We start from the raw sequence: 12,753 nt of genomic DNA, 5'->3' as shown, positions 1-12,753 counted from the left end.
AGTTATGACTTAAATTTGGTACTACCCATTACTCGAAATCGATCACCGGGTAGAGGCAATTATCGTAAAGTTTCTTGCCCAGAGAAACAACAGCAAGTGCGGGTGGCTGGATTCGAACATGCAGGCTCTCGACTGCGAGCCCAACGCGCTAACCACTCGGCTACTGCTGCCGGCAAGTGATTAGAGGTTCGCCTCCTGCTTTGATTTATTCCGAGTAAATGCCGTCTATGCCGGGAGATTTGTCATACTTTAAGTTGCTTATAGCATTAGATATTTCGCTTCTTAAAATAGATGGGATTTCGTCAGAGGCAGAGTCATCGATGAGTATCTGTTGCGGATTGTCGTGATAGAGTTCTTCATAGAATTTTGCCCATCGTTCGAGGATACAGCTTTTGCTCGTGAGGATGTTTCCTTTTGCATCTTTAATTCCCCAACTGATGTTTTTAGGTTTTGTTTTAAGTTTCTTTATGGCAGCATAATAGATTTTGTGTGGAAGTAGAGTGTTGAGTTCATCGATTTTATCTTCTAATTGCTTCATTTGGTCTTTTTTCACGAGCTTCTTCGATTCAGATTTAGCGATTTTGTATTGAGTAGATGAGGATCCATGTTGTTTTCTAATTTTATGTTTAGATTGGATGGCTTTTTTAGTTTGTTGCGACATCCAGTTCGGTTGGTCTTGGTGCATATTTCTGGGAAGAACAGCTTCTGATTCTTCCCGTAGTCCAGCGGTTATAGCTTCTTGTATGGACTCTGGGTCTGTCATTTGCTGTAAAGTGGCATATCTGTTTTGTAAATTTACTTGGAAGTGTTCAGCGACTTCTTGTTGTTTCATAAGGTGGGGTCTCTGGATTGGTTTCCGCTTCTGCTTCTGAGGCCATGAGAAGATTATTCTGAATTTTGTACGTATCATTCTGTGGTCTGATATGTCGGGAGTGTTCAAGGTAGAGCTGTTCAGAACGTTTAGTCTAGAAGACGAGGTGCGTGATAGGATAAAGTCTATTTGGTTTTTTGTCTTCCCATCAGGAGAGGTCCAAGTAAACAACATTTTCTTTTGGAACCATGTGTTAGTGACTTGGAGGTTGTTTATTACGCAGAACTGGCCCAGTAGTTTGCCTCTTGTATTTCCGGTCGCCAGAATGTGTTTTCCAATTGATGACGGGAATGTTTTATGTAGTTGACCTAGTTTGCAGTTGAAGTCTCCCATAATGAAGAGGTGATTTCTTTTTGGTACGTTGTCAATGATAGCTTGGATTTTGTCATATAGTTCTTGGACTTCCTCATCGCGGTGGGATGAGGTAGGGAAATAGCACTGTATGAGAACTAGTTCTGAGAATTTTTCTTGAAGACGTAACACAGCAAGTCTGTCAGATATAGGTTGGTATCCTTCCACAAAGAGAGCATAGGATTTGTGTACCAGGAAGCCGACTCCGTTAGATCGAGAGGTTTCATTACTTGATAGGAACAGTTTGTGATTAGAGGTGTTATGAGTTGTAATTTGGCTTTTCATGACTTTGGTTTCAGCTAGGCCGACCACATCCCAATTCACATTTTCGAGCTCATGGAACATTGTTTCAAGTGGGTGACTGTTTAAGTCATTGATTGTCCTTGGGTTGTATGTGCATAGGTTGAAAATTTGTTTATTTTTCTTCTTGTTTCCTCTGTTCACTTGTCTTACATCAGTCCGAGGCTGCTGATGCAAGCCCCTGGTCGTAACTGTCACATCAGTCCGGGGCTGCTGATGTGCCCTCCTGGCCGACATGCGGAGGTAGCCTCCTCTTAGTTGCGATACTATTGGTTGACATATTATTCCATGTGATTTCACGAGCCGTACTGCTTCCATGCTGGCTCATGGCAGGTTGGAAGAGAGTGGTTTGATTTTGTGACACCATCACTAGAAGATAGTCTTACTGTACTAGAGGGCTCTCCTGCCCTGGTCGAGGGACTACATTTTGTTTGGCCTCTACCTTTCGACCAACCTGGCATGGGTGACCCTACCAGGAGCAGATGCTCCTGCCAGTACAGCTCTAGAGGTCATCGAGGCACTGAAACTCTCTCACCGCGTTAAGGTAGTAGTCCAAGAGAGAGAGTAGTCCAAGAGAGAGTAGTAGTCCAAGAGAGAGCCATCCAACGCCATCTAATGCCATATAATGCCATCCAACGATAGGAAAATTGTTAAAATCCGAGCAGAAATTAGAAAGCTACAGCATATTTTGGTGGAGGCACTATTCCTCGATCACATCAAACTGTGGGCGGCTTGTAATAAACACTCGAAACTGATCGCTTTGTGTTTGCATTGTTTTGGTAAAAAGCTTCGTCGAGCGGTTACGTTTGAACAACAATTGCTCGTTTTGTGGATTACATATAAATGTAAAAGTTAACATATTAATAAAGCAAGACATACTCTTTTAATTTGTGTTGGTTTGGTATTTTTATTGTAAAAATTGAATTGTTGAGAATTGGTACAAACTAGTAAAGTTTAAGTTAGCGCTACATAAATAGAATGCCTACTTTAGATTGGCAATTAATCCATTCGGGTAGATGAAGCACAATGCCATCCAACGGTAGTAAAATCCGAGCAGAAATGAGAAAGCTACAGCATATTTGGTGGAGGCAGTATTCATCGATCACAGCAAACTGTGGGCGGCTTATACTGAACCACGATCGAATCGCCTTGAAAAATGCATTGGAAAAAAGCTTCGTCGAGCGGTTACGTTTGAACCACAATTTCCCGTTTTGTAGATAACATATAAACGTGAAAGTTGTTAGGTAAATAAAGCAAGACATACTCTTTTAATTTGTGTTGGTTTGGTATTTTTATTGTAAAAATTGAGTTGCTGAGAATTGGTACAAAATAGTAAAGTTTAAGTTAGCGCTACATAAATATAATGCCTACTTTAGATTGGCAATTAATCCATTCGGGTAGATGAAGCATAATGCCATCCAACGATAGAAAAATTGTTGAAATCTGAGCAGAAATGAGAAAGCTACAAGATATTTGGTGGAGGCAGTATTCATCGATCACAGCAAACTGTGGGTGGCTTATACTGAACCACGATCGAATCGCCTTGAAAAATGCATTGGAAAAAAGCTTCGTCAAGCGGTTACGTTTGAACAACGATTGCTCGGTTTGTAGATAATATATCAACGTGAAAGTTGTTAGGTTAATAAAGCAAGACATACTCTTTTAATTTGTGTTGGCTTGGTATTTTTATTGTAAAAATTGAATTGCTGAGAATTGGTACAATATAGTAAAGTTTAAGTTAACGCTACATAAATGTAATGCCTACTTTAGAATGGCAATTAATCCATTCGGGTAGACGAAGCATAATGCCATCCAACGATAGGAAAATTGTTAAAATCCGAGCAGAAATGAGAAAGCTACAGCATATTTGGTGGAGGCACTATTCCTCGATCACAGCAAACTGTGGGCGGCTTGTAATGAACACTCGAAACTGATCGCTTTGTGTTTGCATTGTTTTGGTAAAAAGCTTCGTCGAGCGGTTACGTTTGAACAACGATTGCTCGTTTTGTGGATTAGATATAGATGTGAAAGTTAACATATTAATAAAGCAAGACATACTCTTTTAATTTGTGTTGGTTTGGTATTTTTATTGTAAAAATTGAATTGCTGAGAATTGGTACAAAATAGTAAAGTTTAAGTTAGCGCTACATAAATATAATGCCTACTTTAGATTGGCAATTAATCCATTCCGGTAGATGAAGCATAATGCCATCCAACAGTAGTAAAGTCCGAGCAGAAATGAGAAAGCTACAGCATATTTGGTGGAGGCAGTGTTCATCGATCACAGCAAATTGTGGGCGGTTTATACTGAACCACGATCGAATCGCCTTGCAAAAAGCATTGGATAAAAGCTTGGTCGAGCGGTTACGTTTGAACCACAATTTCCCGTTTTGTAGATAACATATAAACGTGAAAGTTGGTAGGTTAATAAAGCAAGACATATTCTTTTAATTTGTGTTGGTTTGGTATTTTTATTTTAAAAATTGAATTGCTGAGAATTGGTACAAAATAGTAAAGTTTAAGTTAGCGCTACATAAATATAATGCCTACTTTAGACTGGCAATTAATTCATTCGGGTAATGAGTCATCATGCTTTCCAACGATAGGAAAATTGTTAAAATCCGAGCAGAAATGAGAAAGCTACAGCATATTTGGTGGAGGCACTATTCATCGATCACAGCAAACTGTGGGCGGCTTATAATAGGGGGGTGTGTTATTTGACGAATTTCACGATGGCAACGTGGTACGGTGCTTAAAATATGTGGAGTAGTATCCAAATCCGGAATATGAAAACAATTATCATATTGGACCACCCTAACCCCCATGTACATGCCCCCTGAAAAGGGGGTATCCATAAATTCACCAAAATGTGAGTTTTTAAGCCTTTTCACCAAACGACGTGTATTTTGGCGGTATTTATGGTGCTCCTATAGGGGTTTTCGGAGTCTGTGAGTTCAAATATGGCATCAGAAATTACCTCCAAAAATCCAATATAATGGTAATCCAATATGGCGGCCAAAATGGCGCTTAAAATGGGTACTTTCGTAAAGTTTAACCAAACATAGTCATGTAATATGTCGAATTATAGGTTTTCGGGGTCGTAGAATTCGAATCCATGACTATTTCAAACGAAAAATAAGCTGATAACAACATATTTTCAAACTTATGACGTATATGTAATTTAGTAGGCTATAAAACACAGTATTCAGCTCTTTGTTAGATTCATGCCGTCAAGAACAGAATTTAAATCAGTCATCGTAACATCCGCTTTGCAACTCGAATTACTCAGGTAAGCTTTCAGATTGGCTCCATAAACAGAAGATGGCAACTTTTTATGGTCTTTCAATAAACGAAAAATGTCACTTTGTTTTGGAACTGAGAGTGCAGTGTCACGGGCGTATCTGATCTCGAGGCATAACCGCTTCTGTTTCTCAATCTCTGTTATATTACTATTTAGAATCTCATCCACATCAGAGTCCTTTGTAAAAGGACCGCCTTGTTTTTTCAGTACCATGAGTATCATAAACAATTAACTGTAGCAAGCCAGCCATCTTCAGTCTAGTGCATTGGATACCGCCAGACTTGTAACAAAGGACTTGCAGGACTGGTGAGCAAATACTGGCATTACCCTTAAATCGTGGCAAGCGATAGAACAGATGATCCTTACAGTTATTGAAGAATACAAACTAAGGAAGAGTAAGAGGAATAGGTTAACAGATACAGAGCCAAAAAAGGGAAGTTTTTGGCAAACACGAGGCAGACATTTTGGACTGGAGACAGAGCTTGGTAGAAGTTTTCTGCAACTGGCATGTAGACACCACATCCATGAGTTGATTGGGGGGCATCTTGCTCAATTGTGTATAGCCCAACCACATGATCCAATGAACAGCTGTTCAAGCAACTGGTAAACAATTGGAGCGAATTGAACCACAACAACTACACATTGATCGAGGTGACTGCTCCATAAAGAGAGTTGACAGGCTATATACATAACACCATCACCTTCCTTCAGACATGGATCGAGAACAGCACCAAGGAGACTCTTCAACATGACTACCTGGAGGTGACAGAACTAACACTGCAGTTTCTTGGAGGGATCGTCCCTGCCAGTTGGAGATCCATCACCATCAAAGCGCCTGGGGCATTCCACCATGCCCGTTGGATTAGCAAAACTTTGTACACGTTTAAGGTGGCACTCTTCCAATGCCAGCTTGGGAATGTATATGCACCCGAAGAATTGGAAGACATCACCACTCACCAGTCTTGCTGTATTCTTGGCAATCTTTTACACGAAAGCGTAGTTAACGTGCAGGAGTGCTGCTGATGCACCATCGAAAGACCTGGTACTAATGAAGAACCCCCTCAAGGTAGAGGCCAGTATCAGCAAGGACCCAATGATGTGGCCTGTCAAATTTCTCTCCTTGTTCTGGCCAGACAGAAGCTACAAAACCATATGTGGTATCTCTCAGAGAGATTGGTCTCTTTGGCAGTCTTCTCAGAACGAACATCATCTGACAAACAGACGATGAGAAATGCTATGCTGATTGCTGAGGTACCATAACGCGACAGACAGTACACAGACAAGAAAACAGGAGATGCCAGCCTCATCAATTGGACGCAAAAGCCCTCAAAGACTTCATTGGACATGACTCTTGGAGCATGTTTGAGCTCTTAAATATTGACTCCAGCTTTGTCAAGCTGCCCGTTGCACAATGGACCACCTCAGATAACTACCGTCATGGCAAGAAAGTTGTGGCCAACCTCCATGTTGTCAATGACCCAGCAAAGCGGGCACTAGGACTCGCCACAGATTTGAACACAAATAAAGCGTCCAAATGTGAAGAGCAGCTCGGCTCCAGGCACTATACAGAGTTGTGAAGGGTGTCCGAGAGAAGCTGCATGGACTGGCAACGTCATCTGAGGTTGTGACAAAAAAGTCACTGGCCTCCGTTTTGTACAGTTGGGACTAATATGAATGTTTATTGTATGAGTTTGTATTGTGTACTGAAGTTACTTGGAAGTAACTGACTTCCATTGGTACATTTCGGGATAACTAATTTTCATTTTGTTCAATAATTGACCATAAATGTGAAGAAAATATGTTTTTTTATTTAAAAGTGGAATTAATTGTTTCATAGACCTCGTGTATTATATGTTCCATGCTCTTTGGCTGTCTTTTTTGCATATTTTGGTACCAAAATGAGCCCTGACAGTCATTTACAGCCTGAAAAATCACCACTTTAGTCAAGTAGTTGTCTTGCCGGAAACGGTTGCTATGGTAACGGACTGTCTGACCGTAAGATGTCATTGAAAAATAAAAATTTTATCATGGGTTTGCTCCTGATACCCATTCACAACTTTTGGGTGACTTACAACTTCGTAGTATAAATTCTTAAAAATAACCCCTTTTTTGGCCCAGCCTAATAAGAGGATATTGCAAAACACAATGCAAAATAACAAGCATAATTCATCAGTATGAACATATATAAATACTCAGGTATATTCATTGCGCATGCCAGGAAAGAATAAGCCTACTTTTGGAATCAAATTCGTATTCTACGCCCTCGAAAACTTATAATTCGACATATCACACAACTATGTTTGGTCAAAATTTACAAAAGTACCCATTCCAAGCCTCATTTTGGCCGCCATATTGAAATACCGCCATATTGAAAATTCTTAGGAATTTTCTAATGTCATGTTTGAATACACAGACCCCGAAAAGCCACATATGAGTAAGATAAATACCACCAAAACGCAAGTATAGTGGGTGAAAGGGCCAACAATCTCATATTTTTCTGAAAATAGGGGTACTTTTTATTCAGGGGGCATGTACATGGGGGTTAGGGGGATCGTATGTCGAATTTTCATAAATATTCTAGATTTTGCTACTGCTCCACAAATTTTTAGCAGCGTACGGTATGAATCGACAATTAACACACCCCCCTACTTATAATGAACCACGATCGAATCGCCTTGAAAAATGCATTGGTAAAAAGCTTCGTCGGAACAACGATTGCTCGTTTTGTGGATTAGATATAAATGTGAAAGTTAACATATGAATAAAGCAAGACATACTCTTTTAATTTGTGTTGGCTTGGTATTTTTATTGTAAAAATTGAATTGCTGAGAATTGGTACAAAATAGTAAAGTTTAAGTTAGCGCTACATAAATATAATGCCTACTTTAGACTGGCAATTAATCCATTCGGGTAGATGAAGCATAATGCCATCCAACGATAGGAAAATTGTTAAAATCCGAGCAGAAATGAGAAAGCTAGAGTATATTTGGTGGAGGCAGTATTCATCGATCACATCAAACTGTGGGCGGCTTATACTGAACCACGATCGACTCGCATTGGAAAAAAGCTTCGTCTACTCTTTTAATTTGTGTTGGTTTCGGTATTTTTATTGTAAAAATTGAATTGCTGAGAGTTGGTAAAAAATAGTAAAGTATACGTTAGCGCTAGATCAATGTAATGCCTATAAATATTTAAAAATCAATAGGCATTCCGCTTTTACTTCTATTCCACGTTTTTGCACCGTTCCTAAAAGTAGTTGCGTTTTTTTGCATGACGTCACACATTTACGTGACGTCACTGACCAAGGCGACCAATCCTAAACCAGTACCAAAAGGAATTCATATATGTACTATTTTGCATGTTATACATTGTCATATATTGGTATGGGGTTCTTATGGGTACCTTAGGTTTTGGGGTAGGTATAGGGATCATTGATCTTCTTGCGAATAAGTTAATGCTCTTAGTTTGCCAATTGAGCACTCTGGCAAGGTGGGTGAAGTATTCAAATATGGCTCCTTGCGTACCACAAATGGAAAAATCACCACGCTGAATTACTTATATAGTAATAAGGCATTCAGACCAAAGCGTACGTTTACTGCACTGATGAGACCTTAAGGTCGAAACAGTGACGTCCTGTCTGCAGTTATACCATATGTATTACAATATATGATATTATTGATCGTCATGACGATCATAATGAGTAGGGTTGCCAGCAAGGATGCCAGCGCTAGGTTTTTCCACCTAGATCTGGGCTTTTTTTACCACATCTTGGTTTTAAGTTTTTTTTTTCAAATTTTGATAAATCTAGGTTTTTCTGTTTGTAACTTTTCTTTGATTCACAAAGTTGCTTACACAGTTCAACATAAAATTCCAAAACTAGGACAAACATGATGGCTTCTTGAGAAAAGGAATCAGCAGCATATTTTTTGCAATATGTTCTTAAAAAGGTAAATAGTGTCAACCTGGAATTCCATTGTGAGCATTTTCGTCTGCACAAGTTGTATTTTATAGTTTCTACAGAATATAGAAATATTTTGAGTCTCTTCATCAGAGAAGATGACATCATGCACAGAAAATTAGGAAAAATAGATCCAAGCAATGCTGAAAATCATAGGAACACGTCAGCGGTGCACCTTCCTTGGTGGACGAACAATGGCCCTGTTGGAACAGTAACCTCATTTGTTTTTGTAGGCTATATAGTTACATGCCATAATCACTACCAACATAAGTATGTACTTGTATAGCCTAATTATATATATGTGTTAATATTTACAGCTTTCTGAGCCTACTGTGTAATGATATAAAGTGGCGTTAAAAGCACATGCAGGTACTTTTAACCGCTTTACTACATCTTTTCTACACCTGGGTTTTCTTTGCCTCATCTGGGTTTTTTTGAACACACAATCTAAGTTTATTGGAAATTTGTCGCTGGCATCCCTGGTTGCCAGTTCCTTTCGGCTGCCTTTCCTTTAGACCAGTGGTTCCCAACCTGGAGTTCGCGGACCCCTTGGGGGTCCGTGAGAAAGCATTTGAAGGTTCGTGATTACCTTGATAAATTTTGAAAAAAAAAAATGAAAAACGATCTTTTTACTTTCATTTCTCTCTTTGAACTGTAGGCTACCGGTAGGCCTATGCATTAAAATAAATCTATGCTGCTGCCTACAGTGTGTAGCCTACATTGACCTCAAACTACATCTACCACAACGCATGTCGATTTGAAAAGCAAAAGGAAGTTCCCTCTCAAAATTGTTTGGAGTGAAAGTTTTCTATACGCCATGGCCTACCTAGCTGATATTTTCGATCATATTAACAATGTTAAGCGTGGCATTCAAGGACTAGGTGTGAAAATAATTGATGCAGCTGAAAAACTGAAAGCTTTTTTAGCCAAGCTGCCGGTTTGGAAACGCAGATTAGAAACAGGTAATTACGCTAACTTTCCAATGTTAGAAGATCTTATCTGGATGGATGAAACTCAAAGAGAATGTATTCTTTTAATCTCTATGAGAGAAGAATTTTGCGCACACTTGGAAACCCTGCAAATCTCATTTCAACGTTATTTTAATTTAGAACACCTGCCGAACGAAGTTGAAACATGGATTCGAAATCCTTTTCTTTTTGACTTGAACAACATTAGCGATGACGATCTCAGTAAAGATGACCTGATTGATTTGAGATCAAAAGAGTTATTACGCATTGAATTTCATTCAAAACCTGCGGAAGAAATTTGGTGCTCACAACTGCAAACCTACCCATTCTTGGCAGAGCAAGCGATTATTGTTTTGTTATCATTCATAACCACTTACCTTTGCGAGGCAGGATTCTCAGCTCTTGTTATATATCATAAATGCGTATTGCATTGTCAAAAACGCAACCACAGTTCAGTCGTTTAGTTCAGGAAAGGCAACAACAGCCCTCTCATTAAATTTGCTTACGTTGAAAAAGTTTCGGCATGGCACTTTGGGTCACTTTACTATTCAAATACTGCTGACATTCCTTGAACAATTCATTCCATTTTTTTATTTGAGCAACTGTTTAACCTGATATTTTCCGCAGGAGTCATAGCGGCAATGCAATATGACACAGTACAGTAGTTGAGTAGCATAATTATTACAAATCTATGGCTGTGCTATAACGACTGGAAGGATTGTGCAACCCTAACCTTACAAGCGCTCGTGTGGCCTCGGCATTTTTATTGACGATGCTAATGCACCATTCATGCATCTTTGTCGGCAAACGCCGACGCTAATTTCGAATATATCGCATCAATAACGTAGCCGCTCGGCGACACTTTTTTCCAATGCATTGTAAAGGCGAATCGATCCTTATTCAGTATACGCCACTTCCCTGTTTGCTGTGATCGGTAAATAGTACTTCAACTAAACTTGCTGTAGTTTTCTTGTTTCTACTCGGATTTTAACAATTTTGCCATCGTTAGAAAGTACGATTATACATCTAAACGAATCAATTGGCTACAAATCCAGAACAAGTACTATCTTTATCTTGTAATAACTTAAACTTCACCAATTTGTACCGATTCTCAGCAATTTAATTTTTACAATAAAATCATTAAACCTTAGCAATTGAAAGGGTAGATCTTGCTTTACGCAACTGAAAAGTTCAGGTTTATGTCTTATCAGTTCTGTAGCCAAGGGCGGGGGGAGGTTTGTTGGTTACACCCCCCTTTAACACGCGTGTGACGTCACGATATTGAAAGTGATGCTTTCAGTCTTTATGTGTCTAAAACAAAGTTTGCCTAATTTTAAACGAAACTGCATTAAAAGAGCGAGTTTTGCCAATACCAAACATTCAAATATCTCAACCAGAAATTCGCAACAAGAAAACATAGCGACTTAGCTCTATCACCATAAAGTGCCTAAGAAAACATCATCTTATCCTTTTGCTATGCCACCGGACATTTTTGTTCAAAATGCTCTCAGAATGCACCAATTTCAAATTAATTTTTCAAAATTTTATGGGAGAGGCCCCCAGACTCCCCGCCACTGGGTGTCGCCGTTGTCAAACACGCCGTCGGCCTTCGCCCGTCAATCATCAAAAGCCACCCCCCCTTTCAAAATTCCTGGCTATGCTACTGATTCCTACCACACAAATAAAACATAGGCTATGTGTCTGCTATGGCAGCTTGATCTCTTGCAGCATTGAAACCTTATGGAAGCTTGATCAATTTTAAATTGTAAGGTGATGATTGACGAGCGGCTACGTTTGAACGACGATTGCCAGTTTTGTATATAAGATATAAACTTGAAACTTTTCATGTGCATAAAGCAAGACATACCCTTTCAATTTGTAATGCATTAATGATTTTATTGTAAAAATTAAATTGCTGAGAATCGGTACAAATTGGTGAAGTTTAAGTTATTACAAGATAAAGATGGTACTTGTTCTGGATTTGTAGCCAATCGATTCGTGTAGACGTATGATCGTGCTTTCCAACAATGGCAAAATTGTTAAAATCCGAGCAGAAACGAGAAAACTACAGCAAGTTTAGTGGAAGCACTATTTACCGATCACAGCAAACAGGGAAGTGGCGTATACTGAATAAGGATCGATTCGCCTTTACAATGCATTGAAAAAAAGCTTCGCTAGGCGGTTAAGTTTGAACGACGATTGCTTGTTTCGTAGATAAGATATAAATCTGAAACTTTTCAAGTGCATAAAGCAAGACATACTCTTTTCATTTGCAAAAAATTAATGATTTTATTGGATAAAGTAAATTGCTGAGAATCGGTACAATTTGGTGAAGTTGAAGTTATCAAAAGATAAATCTAGTACTTACTTTGTGCTTGTGTTTATTGATTAGCGTTGATATATAATTGTACTTTCCAACGATGGCAAAATTGTTAAAATCCGAGCAGAAATTAGAAAGCTGAAGCACTTTCAGTGGAAGGACTATTTACCGATCACAGCAAACAGGGAAGTGGCTTATACTGAATAATGATCGATTCGCTTTTACAATGCATTGGAAAAAAGCTTCGCTGGGCGGTTAAGTTTGAACGACGATTGCTCGTTTGGTAAATGAGATATAAACTTGAAACTTTTCATGTGCATAAAGCCAGACATACTCTTTACATTTGCAAACAATTAATGATTTTATTGTAAAAATTAAATTGCTGAGAATTGGTACAAATTGGTGAAGTTTAATTATCACAAGATAAATTTAGTACTTACTTTGTGCTTGCATTTAATTGATTCGGGTAGATATATAATCGTACTTTCCAACGATGGCAAATTATTAAAATCGGAGCAGAAACGAGAAAACTACAGCAAGTTTAGTAGAAGCACTATTTACCGATCACAGCAAACAGGGGGTGGCTTCTACTGAATAAGGATCGATTCGCCTTTACAATGCATTGAAAAAAAGTGTCGCCGAGCGGCTACGTTTGAACGACGATTGCCCATTTTGTAGATAAGA

At 38.9% G+C, this 12,753-nt stretch overlaps 1 protein-coding gene across 1 annotated transcript; it reads right to left on the bottom strand.

Moving 5' to 3' along the window:
* Window positions 1-205: 205 nt before the first annotated feature.
* Window positions 206-1,840, bottom strand: LOC145783273 (uncharacterized). The gene has a single exon (XM_082595139.1). It carries the CDS (start codon window positions 1,838-1,840, stop codon window positions 206-208), a length of 1,635 nt encoding a protein of 544 aa, XP_082451265.1.
* Between the last annotated feature and the right edge of the window lie 10,913 nt (window positions 1,841-12,753).

This window comes from Aplidium turbinatum, chromosome 1, assembly GCF_918807975.1.
Source record: "Aplidium turbinatum chromosome 1, kaAplTurb1.1, whole genome shotgun sequence".
Lineage (NCBI taxonomy): Eukaryota > Metazoa > Chordata > Ascidiacea > Aplousobranchia > Polyclinidae > Aplidium > Aplidium turbinatum.
Note: the sequence above shows the minus strand (reverse complement) of the source record. Positions and strands in the feature narration are given on the sequence as shown.